Here is a 19,201-nt window from a genome sequence, read left to right on the forward strand (position 1 = left end):
GTTTCTGACAAGTAAAAACATTTTCCACATCCATGCAGTACTTGTGAGAAGTGATCATATTCTGAGCAACTAACTTGATTAATGAATTAATAAACACATAGGTCTATATACATATACATAGCACAAACCCAGTTTTAGTTACCTCGTCTAAAATGGAATCATGGGGAGTTCCCATTGTGGTGCAATAAAAATGAATCCAGTTAATATCCATGAGGATGTGGGTTCATTCCCTGGCCTCGCTCAGTGGGTTGGGGATCCAGCATTGCCATGAACTGTGGTGTCAGTTGCAGATGCTGCTTGAATCCTGGTTGCTGTGGCTGTGGTGAAGACTAACAGCTATAGCTCCAATTCGACCCTGATCCTGGGAACTTTCATATGCCATAGGAGCAGCCCTAAAAAAGCAAAAAAATCAATCAGTAAATAAAATGGACATCATGAAGTTCCATGGTGGCTCAGCAGATTAAGGATCTGACACTGTCATTGCTATGGCTCAGGTCACTGCTGGGGTGCAGTTTCCATCCTTGGCCGAGGAACTTCCACATGCCATGGGCACAGCTAATCAATAAATAAATAATAAAATGGAAACCAAAATACCTTCTTCCTGTCTACCTCATAGGGAGCTCTCAGTGCTGTCAGCTGCTTGGAAGAAAGGCCTTCAGGAGTAATTATGAATATCAATTTTCTGTTACAGTCATTCTTTAGTCTTCTAGAATCATGAAAATCCACTCAATCTGGGCGTAAACCAAAGCCTTTGAGCTCAATTACAATCACTATCACAAAGCCTATGTGGTTTATTTGCTCCATTTGTTTCCTTCCCAGTCTTAATGCATAAAATAACCAAATTAACATATAAGGTCTACTTAGTTTCTCATTTACCCTGGCAACTTGTGGTTTGCGCTGAAGGAGGCACCAGCTGAGACTATGAACATGAGAAGAGGTAAGAGGTGCTACAGGAGAAGAGACAGAGGAAGTGACCTGGGGCAGACTCAGTCCTATGCAGTTTTAAACACAGCTGCACCCCTCCCTTTCTCCCAGCTCCCATCCCTCCACCCCTGCGTGGAACCTCTCCATCACAATGCAACAGCAAAACAGCTCCATATAGGAAGTTACTGTTGTGGCTCAGTGGGTTAGGAACCCAACTAGTTTCCGTGAGGATGCGGGTTTGATCCCTGGCCTTGCTCAAAGGATTGAGGATCCAGCTTTGCCACAAGCTGCGGCATGGGTTACAAATGCGGCTCAGATCTAGCGTTGCTGTGGCTGTGACGTCTATGTGCCGCAGGTGTGGCCATAAAAAGAAAACAATAAAACAGCTCCATATACCTCAGTCACTTCTGAAAACATAGTTGACATTCTTCCTCAAACACTGTTATTACATGAGCCATCTAGGAAGATAGGCACTCAAGATTTCTTGCTTTCTTTTTTAAGTGAAAAAGATAAACAGACTATTCATTTTCCCGTAATATTAGACCAGTTCCCAAATTGTCTCAGGAAACATCAAAAAGATGCTAATTTGGTACTTGGAGAACAAAAGGTCAAATAGGCATCATGCTAAATGCTCCTCTTGGTGACTTATAATGCGGCTTAGTACGTTTAAAGCTCTAAGAATCTTAGACCCAAAGTACAAAATAAATCTATTTAAATGTATCTAAAATTTAAAGAAATGTATGGAAGATCTTGATTTCTTCCAAACTCTGTTAACTGCTCTTAGGTGTATTTCTTTATCCACAGTTTAGGAAGCGCTTATATAGAAAATAATCTTTCTGATAGCAGAGGCCTCTCGTGTGATGAGTGCATGCAGTTACTTTCAAATATAAGTATGTTAGTACTAGTAAATGGAAATTGACCCAGTGGAAATAGTAACAGGAAATAAGGCAAAAGACAAGAAGAAGATTGTGGTGATGGCTACTATAAATATAATAATATTCATTAAATTATAAGAAAAATAGTGCCATTTGTAAGGAAGCCTAGGAATACAGCAAATTAGAAGAAGGAAACTGCAGAGATCTGACATGGGATGTGAAGGAAGGATTGGTATCTTGAGCTTTGGCTCAGGGTTGTCATGGGCAGAGCTAAGAACCTGTATATTTGGAAAGATCTCTGGGAAGCTGAGAAGGTTTAACATAGGATTATCAGTAAAATTCTTTGATGGTAAGCAACAGAAACTGAGTGTGGCTATCTTCAAGGGGAAAAAAGGAGGGTTTACTTAAAGAATTAAGTAGTTTAACAGTCTTCAAGGTATCATATGCAAAGATATGTCAGAAGGTAAAAGGGCGTGAATATTTTTAAGGAATCAGTTTCTGAATGTTCAACTTCCACATGAACTGTCTTTTAAAACCAAGAATGTACCTTCACTCACAGTTGTCCTTCTCCCAAATTAAAAATAGAAGGTACATCTTTCACCCATCCCAAATAAGTTTATTGTTTCGTGTAAAATGAAAGAAAAGATTCAAACTACATTTTAGTTCCCAGAAAGTCTCCTTGAAAGATTAAACAAAGGCATCCTGCTTTTCCAGGCCCAAAATATTTCCATTAAAAGTAAAGTTTGGCTCATGTTTGGGATGTTTTGAATTTAGAAAAACCAAAGCAGTAGAGGCTGATTCTTTTATATGTATATGGTAATGGGTCTATTAAATTTTTTTTGTTCAAGATTTTGTTTTTTTAGGGCAGTTCTAGGTTTACAATAAAATTGGGAGGAAGGTACAGAGATTTCTCATAAACCTCCTGCCCCCACACATGCATAGCTCTCCATTGTCAACATCACTCACCAGAATAGTACGGTTTTTACAATAGGTGAATCTACATTGACACATTATAATCACCCAAAGTCCATTATCTTAGAGTTCACTCTTGGTGCTGTACATTCTCTGGGCTTGTGCAAATATACAATGCCATATATCCACCATTATAATATCATATGGAACATTTTCACTGCCTTAAAATGCTGTGTGCTTTGCCTCTTCACCTCCTTCTCCCACTGCACCCCACTCTCCCCTAGTCCCCCACAACCTCTGATCTTTTCATTGTCTCCATAGTTTTGCCTTTTCCAGAATGTCAGAAGTTGGAGTCTTCTATGTAGCCTTCTTAGATGGGCTTCTTTCACTTAGTAGCATGCATTTAAGTTTCCTCCATGTCTTCTTGTGGCTTGATAGCTCATTTCTTTTTATTGCTGAATAATACTTTATTATCTGGGTGGACCACAGTTTATTCATCCATTCACCTACTAAAGGATTTCTTAATTTCTTCCAAGTTTTGACAATTGGGAATAAAGCTGACATAAGCATTCACGTTCAGGTTTTTGTCTAGACATACATTTTCAACTCATTTGGGTAAATACCAAGGAATGTGATTGCTGGATCATACAGTAAAAGTGTGTTTAGTTTTATAAGAAACCACCAAACTGCCTTTTGAATGGCTGTATGATTTTTCATCCCCACCAGCAATGGATGAGAGTTCCTGTTACTCCACATCCTCACCAGCATTTGGGGTGTTGTCAGCATTCTCGACTTTGGCCATACTAATGGGTGTGTAGTGATATCTCATTTTATTTTTCAGTTCCCTGATGACATGATGTGGAACATCTTTTCATATGCTATTTGCCATCTGTATATATGCTTTGGTGAGATGTGTGAGTTAAGGTCTTTGGCCCATTTTTTTCTTGAGTTGTTTGTTTTCTTCTTGAGTTTTAAGATTTATTTGTACATTTTGGATAACTGACCTTTATCAGATGTTTCTTTATAAATATTTTCTCCCAATCTGTGGCTTGTCTTCTAATTCTCTTGACAGTGTCCTTTGCAGAGCAGAACTTTTTAAATTTTAATGGAGTCTATTAAATGTTTAAAGATGTGTTAAAATCCATATATAAAATTTTTATAGGATTTCTTTCAGATTCAGAATATGTCATGCAATAAGGTAGTTAAAATCAAATTGTGTCATGAAATGTTTATTCCACTTTGGAATCATTTATAGTGACTTGTTAGCAGGGAGTCTCTTCATCAGGCCTGCATCACGTGGAATCATCTCCAGCCATTTTCATTCTCCATATGACTACATTCAAGATTCATTTCCCAGGGACAGGGATTCTGATTGGCTTATTTGAGTCCTGTACGAACCATTGGTCAAAGGAGGATATTCCCTTTTGATTGATAGACCCAAGACTGTATCCAGTGAAAAAGAGATAGAGTTAGATTGGGGTATGGTTAGAGAAAAGAGAAGTGATCCATGGACAGGCACAAGTCACAGATATCCACAACGAAAGATCACCAAAAGGTTCTATCGAGTATCATTCAAAAGATCATCAAGGAATTCCCTTGTGGTACAGTGGTTTCAGGATTAGGCATTGTTACTGGGTTGCTGCTGAGATGCAAGTTCGATCCTACCCTCCCCACCCCATCCCCAATGGTTCTACACAGTGGGTTAAATATCCGGTGTTGCTACTGCTATAGCTGTGGCTCAGATTTGATTCCTGGCCAGGGAACTTACATATGCAACAGGTACAGCCAAAAAAAAAAAAAAAAAAGACTCAAAAGGTCATCAAGTATCCAAGTTATTCAGCATCCTAGGATCCATAATAAGATGAGAGAAGTTGGGGGGGGTTCACAACTCACGTCATAAAATCAGATAGTCATTGAACACTAGAATGAAGGAGCAAATACACATACACACACAGTCTCTTTACTATTTGCATATTATCTACCAGAATCCATTTACAAACACTTCTTTGGAATTGCATAGGAGGACTAATCTTAAAAGTTTACAGAAATTAAAGATAGTCAATGGAGAGTAATTTTAAAAGATACCTTTTATACAACCTGTAAAATATCAGTATTGTCTTTAAATCATATGTGACTTTTTGTAGTTTTATTAGCTGGCTTTCCTGACTTAATAAGGAGAATCGTTGACCACTGTTTAATTAATGAATCCCTGCTGATACTTAGTGCATGTTACATAGAGTTGCCTTACAAGAAACAGCTAATCCAAACCATCACCTTCCCACTGAGTATGTTTTTGCTGCTCATAGCATCACAATATGCATAGGGTTCTGATTCCCCTGAGCTCTCTATCCTTGGATATCAGTTACTTAAGAGGATGGCAGCTCAACTATTTGAGGCGCTCCCAGAGCCCTTCAAAGCATGTACTCCTACTCTGACTTCACGTCATACTGCCCCAAGCATCAGGCTAGGTGAAAAATATATCTAGTGTAATGCAATAACAAATAAAACTTGATTTTCCTCAAATAGACTCATACACACTTGTACAACTCCCAAGTCTTCCAAAGCCTAAATTTGCAAAGTACACATTTTTTCATTGATGGTTGTTCAGCAGTTAGTTGTAATTTTGGTGTTTTCATGAGCTTAAGTCCTTCTACTCCACCATCTTGTCCTCCCTCCACCACAAATTCCATCTTAATGAACTGCCTACAGTGTTGATTTTCTGGAATATAACCTCTGAAACTGAGAAGGGAAATTTTTTTGGTTAATCCCAGTTGAACATGGCCCTGTTAAAGCACATCACTGGACCTCAGTGGGATGTGACCAGGACAATAGAGGACATAAGGAAATCCCACCAGAGAGGACTGACAGAAAACAGAGCCACTTTATTCTTAGCTGACTGCCTATGCTCCTCTACCTCTGGGAATTTACTGGAAGCCTTTAATATATTTACTTCCCCATGGCTTACCCTCTGCTTATGTGTTGAGAATGTGGTTCTTTTACAGGAGGATGGACGATATGAAGGCCCAACTTTGGCTCACGCTGTGGAGTTGTTTGGTGGCAGACGATGGAGTACTCGAAACCCCAGCCCCGGGACATCAGCAAAGAGTGCAGAAAAGCCCAACATGCAAAGAAACAACACCTTGGGTATAAGCACCACCAAGAAAAAGAAGAAAATCCTTATGAGGGTAGAGTGTTACTTGTTTATTAAGCATTAAACCCAATCATCTGGGACCCCTCTATGATCTCCATCACCATAAATGACTTTAGGTCTTTTGGGTTGGGAACAAGATGACGTATAAAACCAATGAAATACAAGAGCTTCTCAAGCACCTCCTGGATGCCAGGCCCAGTTCTGGGAACAGAGTCAATACCAGAGGAAAGTCAGGGTCCATAGAGAGACACACACATGTTAACAATCTTGGTAAGATCTAGATAAGAATCGTTGTCAAGCTGTCTGCAAAGTGCTATGAGAGCAGAGAGAAGGCATATATAGGGCTGAGTGGAAGGCAGGGAAAGCTCCACAGAGAAAGGGAACAATAGGTCTTGAGGAATGTATAGGACTTACTAGGCAACAACATGGGGGGGCATGTCTGGCAGAGGAGGCAGCAGGAAGGCACAGATGCTTAGCTTGCTCAGGGAAGCACATGGAGCCCTAGGTTCAGGCTCAAAGTTGGAGCATGGCTCTGTGGTGGGCAGAGGAGACCAGAAAAGAAAGGGATCGGATTAGGCAGGTCTTAGAGGGCCAAAATTCAGTTTAAAATATATTGTCAAATGTGTGAAAATAGAATGTGTACATGTATGTGTAACTGGGTCACCATGTTGTACAGTAGGAAAAAAAATTGTACTAGGGAAATAACTATTTAAAAATAATAATAAATAAAATAATTACATCAGTAAAAAAATAAAATATATTATCAGGAGAAGCCACATAAGTGTCTATCACAAATGAAGGATAAAGAAAACATGGTACATACATGCAGTAGAATATTATTCAGCCTTTAACAAAAAAAAAAAAGGAGGGAAATCTTATCATGTGCTACAACATGGATGAACCTTGAGGACATTCTCCTAAGTGAAAGAAGCCAGTCAAAAAAGGACAAATATGACATGATTCTACTTATAGAGTACCTAGAGTGGTCAAACTCTTAGAAACAGAAAGTAGAATGGTGGCTGCCAGGGGCTGAGGAGAAGGGTGAAAGGGGAGTTGTTCAGTGAGTATAAAGTTTCATTTTTGCAAGATGAAAAAGTTGTAGGAGTTCCTGTCATGGCTCAGCGGTTAACAAATCTGACTAGCATGCATGAGGACACAGGTTCGATCCCTGGCCTTGCTCAGTGGGTTAAGGATCTGACATTGCCATGAGCTGTCGTGTAGGTCACAGATGTGGCTCAGATCCTATGTTGCTATGGCTGTGGCTGTGGTGTAGGCCAGCAGCTACAGCTCCAATTCGACCCCTAGCCTGGGAACTTCCACATGCCATGAGTGTGGCCCTAAAAAAGCAAAAAAAAAAAAAAAGTTCAAGAGATTTCTTGGACAACAAGGTACAAAGAGTTAGCACATCTCTACTATACACTTAAAAATGGTTAAGATGGTAACTTATGTTTTTTACCATGATAAATAAATATATCCATCACTATATATTATAGATTAGATGAGATGTATATTATCACTATTATATACTAGTATACTTTCTTCATGTTAACTAGAAGTCCCATTCTTTGCATATGGGAGGCTGCTGATGTTTAAGTGAAACTTTTTCTGCTTCATAATTCTGTCTCTGCACAGATTCCAGGGGTTCTGTGCCTCCTCTGGTCACCCCATCTCCTGAAAAGTGCTGCATTATAGTGATGACAAATGGAATAAATATAACACGGGAGTATTTGGTCAGCCTTTGCATAGGTCTGTACTCGTTTCACAGGGGGAGGCAGTATTGAAGCTGGGTCGGTGAGAAAATAGGAATCTGCCCCAACTAGAGCAGCGATGGAAGAGAAATACAGAATGAGAAACATCATGAATTTTGTGTTCCCAGGGGGAGAGTGGAGAGGCAACCGACGATGAGATGGCCATGCGAAAGGCCAAAACGCACAAAGAGTGTCGGAGCCGGAGTGGTTCTGATCCTCAAGACATTAATGAACAAGAGGAATCAGGTAAGGCAGCAAATTCACATCTGAAACTTTTTTCAGTGGAAAAGTATATGCATTTAATGGGAAAGTTTTAAACTGAGATTTAAGTATTGTACGCATTCTTACCAAAACCCTTTATCATGTTAAATATGCTTACCTTTGTTTTTAACTAGATGATGGAGCCCAAGAGGTATTTCTGCAAACACAAGTTTGCAAATACAAGTGTACTTAGAAGAAAATTCTCATGAATTAACTTGCCATTGTTGATAGGGAATATTAGATACACAAGATACAATTTGATAGATTAGATTCTGACCTCCTGACTGGATATTAGAGATTTCAAAAAAATATCTAGATGCCCTTCCCACCCCCCAGCCCACCTGGTTCAGAGACACTCGGGCTGGAACCTGGACATCTGTGCACTTTTTTAAGCTCCTCAGATGATTCTGATGTGTAGCCAGGATTGAGAAGCCACCAGACTATTTTGATGCTTCTTATACTGAAAGTGCCTTTAGAAGTTGATTTCCTCAGACATTCAAAAGCATATTTTTCATTCGATTTCTGAGGGAAAGTATAATCGGAGTCCTTGTCTCTTCTCTGCCTTTCACTCTCACAGAGGCGAATACCATCACGAGCCCTCCTAACCCTCTCCCTTCCAGAAGAGCTCACTCTTTGACCACGGCTGGGTCCCCTAACGTGGCTGCCGGGACATCATCTCCCATCAGGCCAGTGTCCTCCCCTGTGCTGTCTTCTTCAAACAAGAGCCCGTCCAGGTGGGGCCTTAACATGATGAAACAGAAGGACCCTTCACATCCCTCAAGTTGTGTAGAAGGGCGTCTTCTTCCAGTGCTCTGTGGACAAATAGTCTCTGATTTTGATTTAATAATCACAGTAAAACTAAAAACCTCGCAATTTTTTAGAACTCCTGATTTACCCAATTTTGTACTCCTACCTTCTTTTTTTTTTTTTTTTTCTTTTCAGGGCTGCATGCACTCACAGCATCTGGAAGTTCCCAGGCGAGGGGTCTAATCAGAGCTACAGCTGCCAGTCTGCACCACAGCAACATGGGATCTGAGCTGTGTCTGCAACCTACACCACAGCTCACGGCAACGCCAGATCCTTAACCCACTGAGCAAGGCCAGGGATCTATCCCTTGTCCTCATGGATCCTAGTCAGTCGTTAACTGCTGAGCCACAAAGGGAACTTCCAGTTGTTGTTGTTGTTGTTGTTGTTTTCTACCTTTTTATTTTGCTATAGTTGCTTCTAATTTTTTTGACAGACCAACCCTTCAAAGTCAGTAGCAGTAACAAAATCTGAGCTGCGAGCCTCTAACTCTACAATGTCTGATACAGCAGCCGCCAGCCACAGTGGGGGGAATGTTAAGGCAACCATTTAAACTCAAATTTTTATTAATTAAAATTGAATACAATTTAAAACTCAGTTCCTTAGTCACACTGGCCACATTGAAAGTGTTCCATTACTGGAGTTCCCATTGTGTCTCAGTGATAACGAACCTGACTAGGACCCATGAGGATGCAGGTTCCACCCCTGGCCTCACTCAGGGGGTTAAGGATCTGGCATTGCTGTGAGCTGTGGTGTAGGTCACAGACATGGCTCGGATCTGGCGTTGCTGTGGCTGTGGCACAGGCTGGCAGCTGCAGTTCGGACTCAACCCCTAGTCTGGGAACTTCCATATGCTGCAAGTGCGGCCATAAAAAGCGAAAAAAAAAAAAAAAATGTGTTCCATAGCTACCAGTGTGTCTGGTGGCTACCGTACCGAACAGTGTAGATAAAGAAATTTCTATTACTGCAGAAAATTCTATTGGCTAACACTGCTCTAAATGAAGAATAAATTTCAATGTAAACAGCTTGAACCTTTGCTCATGGTGAAACATATTTAACACTTTTCTCATATATAAGATATATAAGTCTGGAGAAATGAATGTCTTATAGCAAGTTGGATATATTTAGGTATAACTCTAAAGTTGGTATTATAGTAAATTATTTTGTAAGGTCCATGCAAGTTATATATTTGAAACAACAGCTATCCTCTCAAAAGAAATAATATGAAATGAAATGAAATCCTTTCAAAGGGATCAGACTGCCACACCATCTCCCCTCACCCCACATTAAAGTTTAAGAAATGCAGAGGTTCCAGAAGGAACTATGATAAAACAGACACTCTTTACTTTGTCAAACAGAGGAGTGAGAGGAGGAAATGGATCTATACAGATATCAGCTTTAGAAATGTTAATTTTACACATACACACATACACAAAAAATCTCTCTCCCTCCCCTCCCCTATTCCTCTCTTTCTGGAAGCTCACTATAGTTAAAAACCCTATGGTGAATCCTTTTTTTTTTGTCTTTTTAAGGCTGCACCTGCAGCATATAGAGGTTCCCAGGCTAGGGGTCGAATAAGAGCTGTAGCTGCCAGCCTACGCCACAGCCCCAGAAATGCTAGATCCCGAGCTGCGTCTGTGACCTACACCTCAGCTCATGTCAACACAAGATCCTTAACCCACTGAGCAAGGCCAGGGATTGAACCTGCGTCCTCACGCAGGCTAATCAGATTCATTTCCTCTGATCCACAGCGGGAACTCCCTGAATTCTCTTTTAAAGGGAAGCATCCTTTCACAATCACAAACCTAATTTCTATACTTGGCAAAACTGGGTCCCCAGGTACGTGGGAATTCTTTTTACCACTCTTGCAGCTCTTCTATAAGTTTAGGTTTGTAACAAAATTAAGAGCTCCAACAAATCAGAATTCTTTACATTATATTTCAGCCTCTACAGTATCCCAAATAAACAAGATACCCAGATAACTTGAATTAAGTGGCCTTTCCCTTTATTTCGATCACTCAAAAGCAGGAAAAGGAAGGACAGAGTAAAGGAGGAAGATCTTTTCAAAGAGGTAGATGTAGACAAATTACCATGCCAGATGTACAATCTCAGGACCCTGCCACAGGAGGACAGGGGGCAGTGCCCAAGTATATAAACCAGAAGGAGAAGACAAGGCAGGAGAAGAAAAATCAGCCTGAACGGTGTTCAAGGTCTTTCAAGGAGAAAGCAAGACTGAGCCCTAGGAAGGGACCAAGTCGACAGTTTCCTAAAGTCAGAGGGTGATTGGTATCTACAGACAGTGGTTGGAAGGAAGGAAGGAAGGCAGGGAACATATTTGTCTAAATGCAAATGATAAACCCCTTTATTATCAGGCCTTTTTCCTCCTCCTGAACCTCCATGCTCTGTTTCCCATATCACACTGGGGATCAACAGCCCAAGCACAAAGTACTAGAAATCTATCCATTTGTAATACTCTTCCATTAATGGAGGTGACCTTCAGATGTCAACACAAAATAATCTTCCATGAATAAACACTGTTAGCAGGATTGAGGACAAACTGTTCATTACAGTATTCTCTCTACTTTCTTATATATTTGAAATACTCCAAAAGTAAAAAATAAAAGACAAGAACAAAAAAGGGGGGGAAAAAAAAGAAAGAACCTATCCATCAATTTGACCAAAAACCAGTCAAAACATTTCTCATACTCTTGTCTCAGGGAACCAGTGTAGAAATTAAAGAATGTCGTGAAACAGCTAGACCGAATTTTTGACCAAGTTAACTGATATTTTTATAATAAATAGATACAGCCTTGACAGGTGCAAATATAATTCTAGGCAGAGTTGGCTTCTTTCCATCCTTCATATTTTTGTGACTCACATTTTCCATTAGTATTAAAAGCCTTTCCTTGTTTTCATATAAGAACTGGTTAAAAAAGGGAAAAGAGAAGACATTGATACATTCAAGATTTTTTTGTTAAGTGTGTTTCTATAATTTAGAATATAGGAAAGAACATGTATAATTTTCCATATGTTATTAATTTGAAGCTTTTTTTAAATGACTTTTCTTCAAAACCACTGAATTTATGGGATTTTTTCCCTCCCATTGACCTATGATTTCAAAGATTGTTTTGATTAGTAGAGGAATATTAACCTCAGCTTTGTGCCCTTACTAAGTAAGCTGTAAACAGGAAGTGGTTTCAACGGATAATGTTTTATTTCCTCTGACACAATATAGATTAATTTTGAGAGAAATGAAAAGAGAGCCCAGAAAATAGTCTAAACCTTCAGTGACTTACAGTCCATGTTTTTGCCTCTGTTGCTGATTAGAGACCATCTCTTGGGGCAGAATGACATACCTGGCCCCAGTTCCACCCATTAAGGCCATGTCTTTGTTGCAGTGCCTGGAGCAGCAGCAGCTGGCATGGGCGGATCAAAGGAGGAATGAAGGGCTTTCAGAGCTTCATGGTTTCAGACAGCAACATGAGTTTTGTGGAATTTGTCGAGCTGTTCAAATCATTCAGGTATGGCTGGCTTTCTTCTTAGCTTTTCTCTTCCTACCCTCACCTTGTTATAACAATGCTAAAGGTGTTCTCCGTCCTGTGTCCAGTGTGAGGAGCCGCAAGGACCTGAAGGATCTCTTTGACATCTACGCCGTGCCCTGCGACCGAGCTGGCTCTGAGCCAGCCCCCCTCTACACCAACCTGACCATTGATGAAAACACCAGTGGTCTTCAGCCTGATCTAGGTTTGTGTGACAGTTTAATAATTCCCTTGGAGACCTTTCTATCTAAAAATGAAGGTTAGAGACAGATTAAAGACAAATATCATATGATATCACTTATATGTGGAATCTAAAAAAAGTGATACAGGAGTTCCTTTGTGGTGCAGTGGGTTAAGGATCCAGCATTGTTACTGCAGTGGCTCAGGCCACTGCTGTGGCATGGGTTCGATCCCTGACCTGGGAACTTCCACATGCTGCAGCAACAATTAATTAATTAATTATTAATTAAAATCTAAATAATACAAGGGAACCTATTTACAAAACCAAAACAGACTCACAGACCTAGAAAACAAACTTAGGGTTTCCAAAGGAGAAAAGGGGTGGGGGAGAGATAAATTAGGAGTTGGGGATTAGCATATACACACTACTATATATAAAATATAAAACCATCAAGGGCCTATTGTATAGCACTGGAAACCATATTCAATATCTTGTAATAACCTATAATGGAAAAGAATAGATATATGTATATAGCTGAATCACTTCGCTATACACGTGAAACTAATGCAACATTGTAAATCAACTATAATTACAAATTAAATAAAAGGGAAAAAATGAAGGTTATTGATCCTATCACACAACTCCTCAGCCTGTCTCACATGGGATGCTACTACCTGGAGCATGGTGAAATGCTTAGAGAATTATTTCTCTAAAGGTGGTATTATGAGGATGAGTATGTACTATTAGCACTTTGGACAAGGAAATTCATCATTGTGTGAATCTGTCCATGGATTCCAGAATATTTAGCCAGTAGAGCCTTCCAGTTATTCTGACAGCTAAAAACCCTTTCCCACCCATTCCCAAATGTTCAGGAGATGTGTGGGACATCCCAGTTGCAAACTACCTGTCTCTTCCCTGCCTCCAGGCAGCTGGGTGCTCAGCCCGTCCATCCTTTGCAGGAGAGTGTTTAGTGACCTCAGCAGAGCCCTACTGTCTGACCATCCAGGACATTTTTCCTAATATGTCAACCAAAATGTCTAATTCCTGTGTCCCACTCACACCACCACCATTACCATCACCACCCATGCATTTGAAGCCTATTATTTTTCTTCTTTTCTTGCTGGAAACTATAAACAGTAGAAAGGAAAAAAGAAAAACTGCTCTCTTTAACACATCTGCTTTTTAACTATTTAAAAACATATTATCCATTAGCTAAGAATATTAACCTTTTTCAATTTTAGTCATAAATGTGTATAACTATGATTAGTCAAGTAGTTACGCTCTTTGAAAAACAAATAGACTTTATTTTTTTAGGACAATTTCAGGTTTACCAAAAAATGAGCAGAGAGCTCCCATACACACTCTCTCCACACACATGTGGTTTCCTCTGTTTAGTAGTAGCTTGCATTAGTGTGGTGTATTTGTTACAGTTTAGCCAATAGTGATATATAAATTAACTGAAGCTGATAATTTATATTAGTGTTCACTGTTTGTGTTGTACATTCTATGGGTTTTGACAAAAGTATAATGACATATATCTACCATGACAGTAGATACATACAGAATAGTTTCTGAAAAATCTTCTGTGTTTCATATTTTCATTGTGCCCACTCTCCTTCTGAATCCCTGGCCACCACTGATCTCTTTTCTGTCTCCATAGTTTTGCCTTTCCCAGAATGACAAATAGTTGGAATCATACAGTATGCAGCCTTTTCACACTTGCTCCTTTCATTTAACAATGTGGATTTAAGGTTCCTCAGTGTCTTCTCATGGCTTCACAGATCATATATTTTTATTGCCTAATAATATTTCATTACAATTTCATTGTATATTATCATAGTTTGTTTATCCATTCACCTACCGAAGGACACCTTGATTGCTTCCAGGCTTTAACAATTGTGAATAAAGCTGCTATAAATACTAGGAGTACAGTTTTTTTAGTGTGGACCTGTTTTCAGCTCTTTTGGATAAACACCTAGAAACATAATTGCCAGATCTTATGATAAGTCTATACTTAGTTCTGCAAGAAACTGACAGACTTTCCTCAGAGTGGCAAGAATTAGAATGGCCATGTGCTAAAGTGGGTGCAAATGTGGAGCGGCTGTGGCATTACTGGTGGGAATGTAAAAGGGTATCGCCACTTTGGAAGGAAATTTGTTAATTTCTTTCAAAACTAAAAGCACTCTTACCACATGATCCTGCAGTGGTACTCCTTGGTATTTTCTCAAATGAGTTGAAAATTTATATTCCCACAGATACCTGCACACAAATGTTTACAGTTACGCTTTTAAATTAGAGAAAAACTGTAATCTTAAGGGTACGTCTTCCATCTCTGTAAACATAAAAATGTAGACGTAGTTATTCTCAAAAACCAAAGCCTGGGAGTTCTCATTGTGGCTCAATAGAAACAATCTGACTAGTATCCATGAGCTTGCAGGTTGGATCCCTGGCTTCTCTTAGTGGGTTGGGGATCCTGTGTTGCTGTGATCTGTGGTGTAGGTCGCAGATGCTGCTCCGGTCTGGCATTGCTATATCTGTGGCATAGGCCAGCGGCTATAGCTCCGATTTGACCCCTAGCCTGGGAACTTGCATATGCCGCAGGTGTGGCCCTAAAAAGAAGGAAAAAAAAAACCCAAAGCCTGAATTCAGCCTAAAGTCCCTAATTGAATTTACATTTAGTTTCTATCTAGTGCCAAAGGTTATGGGCTTTCAAAATCATTCATCTAGCTCTTGTCTCTTTTTTCATTTATTCATTTTTTTATTCTTTGACTCTGTGAAAACAGGAAGAAGCAATAAGCTTGATGGCTTGTTTAGACAGATTAGTGAAGGGTCTCTCCAGCTTAGTAATCCCATAACACCATTATGTCCAAAATGAACTTTATGAAAGATGCTAGCTAGTTTGTCCATGTTCTGTGGGTGGTTCTATTTCAGATTTGTTGACCAGAAATGTCTCGGATTTGGGATTATTCATTAAGAGTAAACAGCAGCTGTCTGACAACCAGAGGCAAATATCTGATGCCATTGCTGCTGCAAGTATCGTGACAAACGGCACTGGGGTGGAGAGCGCATCCCTGGGCGTATTTGGGATTGGCATCCTCCAGCTCAATGACTTCCTAGTGAATTGCCAAGGAGAACACTGCACTTATGATGAAATTCTCAGCATCATCCAGGTTTGTACCTGTTTTACATGTACACAAATATGTAAACCTCTGACCATTCTAATTATTTTCTGCTAAACATTTATTCTTTCCAGTACCTTTAAGTCTGGGTCAGAAATAGAGAGTTGTGGGGATTTTTTTTTTAATTCCAAATATATATATTCTTTTGTAGCATGCAATTAACATAGGTCCTAGGCCTTCTCTTACTTGGTGACTACTATAAGGAATCAGTACACGATTCCTTCTTGTTCTAGCACATGCAATAGAATAAGTAGTTAGATTATCAACCATTTGATTATTTAACAAATGATTGTTAGCTCCTATTATGGGCCTGGCTCTGTTCTAGGCCCTGGGAATATAGTATTTAATAGGATCAAGCTTCAACTATCAAAACAGTTTACATTCTGGTGGATGAGTCAGACAATAAACAAATAAAATAATTTCGGGTAATAATGGGTTCTGAAAAATTATGAGCAAAGTAAGGGGATGGAGTGATGCAGGAGGGCTGAGAGGGGTAAGGAAGGGCCACTCTGAGGAGGTGACACTTGAGCTGAGCCCTGAATGAGTAAGCCACAGAAAGGTCTAAGGAAAGAACATTCTGGACAGGGAGTAGTGAACAGGAGTAAATTCAGAGTGAGGAACAACAAAAAGTTTGGCATAACAGGAGCCGCATGAGCTAGAGGGACAGCGGCAGGCACAATTTCAGATAAGTGGGCAGGGGCTGAATCATCCAGGCATTTTAAGGCATTTGTCTTGAGTCCATGTGAAATGGGGGAAGCTATTGCACATTTTTGAGCAGAGAGGTAACATGATTTGATTTATGATGTAAGAGGTCACTGTGGCCCCATTGGAGTATAAACTGTGCTAGGGAAGGAGTGGAAACAGAGGCTGAGTAGGAAGCTATCACAGCAACCCAGATGAGAGGTGGCAATGGCTTCTGCTAGGGGGTGGCAGGAGATCAGGGTGAGACGGTTCCTTGTGGCCGCACCACATGCAACAGAATTAGTGTAGATTTTCAGCCTCCCTTGTCAGCTGATTGCCAATCAGGACAACTGTGCAGCAGTTGGAGTTGGTTCCTGGAAGTGCTAGAAATGTGAGGTTGTGATCCATGATTGAGTGCTCACCAAAATATGCTGAAATCCAAGCACTATACTGTATGAATCCTCACATTTCACTTCCCACCAACTCTGTGGTAGCTACTGTTAGGATCCCCATCTTGACCAGGATAAACTGACACCATTTTCTTTTCGTATAAATCAACCTTATTCTTTTCTCCTACTCTCCTTTTTTCTCTTAAATAAATATGCTCGTATAATAAACTCACATATAATAAATATTTTCTTTTGGACTAAGAAACTACCTCTTACCACTGCATAACTAAATTAGTTCAAATATTTGGTTTAGATGTTTCCTGGTGAAAACAGAACAGTTTTAAAAAATGATGTGGTGGGTTTTTTTCCTCATTAGTTTCCTTTACCTAAATAACACTCTTTTTGTGTCCCTTGCAGAAGTTCGAGCCTAGCGTTAGTATGTGTCATCAGGGACTAATGTCATTTGAAGGATTTGCAAGGTAACATTTAAACTGTCTTTTGCCTGTTATTTAAGAGCATGTAGTTTTCTTTTCTTCTTCTTCTTCTTTTTTTTTTTTTTTTTTTTTTTTTTAGGGCTGCACTCACAGCATATGGAGGTTCCCAGGCTAGGGTTTGAATCAGAGCTACAGCTGCCTTCCTACACCACAGCCACAGTAATGTGGGATCCGAGCCATGTCTGCGACCTACACCACAGCTCATGGCAACACCGTATCCTTAACCCACTGAGTGAGGCCAGGGATCGAACCTGCGTCCTCATGGATACTAGTCAGGTTCGTTTCCGCTGAGCTGCAACAAGAACTCCGGAGCATGTATTTTTCAGACTCATAGATACAGAGAACAAATTAGTGGTTACCAGTGAAGTGAGGGGCTTGGGGAGGAGCCAAATAGGGAAGGGGCATTAGGAGATATGAACTACAAGGTATAAAGTAAATCCAATAGAAGGATGCAGTTGTACAGTACAAGGAACATAGCCAATATTTTATAATAATTTTGTATGGAGTATAATCGATAAAAATACTGAATCACTGTGTTGTGTATCTTGAAACTAATATAATATTGTAAGTCAACTATACTTCAATTTTGAAGAAAAAGAGTATATAGTTTTCATGTGCAATCTTAAGAAAATTTGTTTCCTTTAGATTTCTTATGGATAAAGATAATTTTGCCTCGAAAAATGATGAATCGCAGGAGAACATCAAAGAACTGCAGCTGCCCCTCTCCTATTATTACATTGAATCTTCACACAATACCTACCTCACGGGCCATCAGCTCAAAGGAGAATCCTCAGTAGAACTCTACAGTCAGGTACGGAGAATTTCACTTGGAATGTGGTTTTCATTAAACCTTATTTGTGTAACCCCTAAAGTCACAAAAACCTGACCCCAGACTCCTTTAAAGTACTTATACACTATTAAATGGGAAATGTGAGGAAACATAATATGTGGGAAAATTGCCTATATGTACAGTTGGTTTTTTAATTTCTTTTTGTTTTCTTTTTTCTCCTCATCTATACTTAACCTTTATTCTGGGGGGTTGGGGAGTATTTGTTTGACACTCTTAGCTTTTAGATCCCAGTGAGTCTGACCTACGCAACTAAAATTATATTTTCCCGTGGGAAAACTAATCATTTCACTAAATGCTAAATAAATCAATATATTGTAGTGGGAAAACATAGTAGAAAATGAAACTTTCTATGAAGTTATTCCCAAAATATTGTTTGTTTTGCTTTCCAATTTGTTACATGATTAATTTATCCCTATGGCAACCAACTTACCAAAAAAAATGTACACAGACTGTAAGCACTATCCCTATACACTTAAATTCATGGGAACATTCCTAAAAACTCAGAAGATTCTCTGGACTAGAAAAAGCACATCCCTTTGACCTAAACATCCAGCTCTCACTGATCTGCATGTCCGTTGCTTCCATTATATTTTCTGCAACTTCCTCGTCTATGCTGCCTGTTTTCTGAACTCCCTTGAGAGGAGTTAATTATGGAAGGAGCTAGCTAGGTCCAGGGAATATAAGTGTATATTTGTATGTGTGTGCCTGCATTGGGGGTGAGGGGGTGTCCAAGTATAAAAATTACAGTTGTATTGTTTACACAAACCTGGCAGATTTGATCTTCCTTTCTCAAATGAGTTCTAGATATTCCTCAAAGCACGGGTCAGCCTTCTGTCCCAAAACTTACTTGGTATGGAATATGTGTTTTAAACTCTAAAATCTAAGGCATTGTATTATGAAATGAAGATGTATCCTTAGAGTAGTAATTTTCAAAATAGGAGTTCTGTCAAGGGGCCTCTACTGCTGCCACAGGCAGCAGAGGGGTCTACACTCTGTCCCCACTGCAGCTGAAGGTTTGCACTTTTCTGTGCTTTATATATTAGGCCTCCATTTGTACTGAGAATTCCAAGGTTAAAAGAAGTTTGAAATCCATTGTTCTAGGGGAAATGAATGAAATGTGTATATCTGGGTGTGTGTTTGTGTGTGTGTGTGTGTGTGTCCCAGGAAAACAAGCAAGAACCAATGTCCTAGCTTTTATTCCTACTGAACTTGC

General features: G+C 39.7%; 1 protein-coding gene across 1 annotated transcript in view; it reads left to right on the forward strand.

Annotated features, from left to right (window-relative positions):
• PLCE1 (phospholipase C epsilon 1) overlaps positions 1-19,201 on the forward strand; it is a 349,119-nt gene that overhangs the window by 265,383 nt on the left and 64,535 nt on the right. Inside the window, 8 exon segments of the mRNA XM_047759463.1 lie at positions 5,714-5,896; positions 7,739-7,856; positions 8,449-8,605; positions 12,074-12,196; positions 12,283-12,419; positions 15,327-15,565; positions 17,062-17,123; positions 17,784-17,949. Coding sequence (XP_047615419.1) covers positions 5,714-5,896; positions 7,739-7,856; positions 8,449-8,605; positions 12,074-12,196; positions 12,283-12,419; positions 15,327-15,565; positions 17,062-17,123; positions 17,784-17,949 — 1,185 coding nt within the window.

Source organism: Phacochoerus africanus, chromosome 15, assembly GCF_016906955.1.
Source record: "Phacochoerus africanus isolate WHEZ1 chromosome 15, ROS_Pafr_v1, whole genome shotgun sequence".
Classification (NCBI taxonomy): Eukaryota; Metazoa; Chordata; class Mammalia; order Artiodactyla; family Suidae; genus Phacochoerus; species Phacochoerus africanus.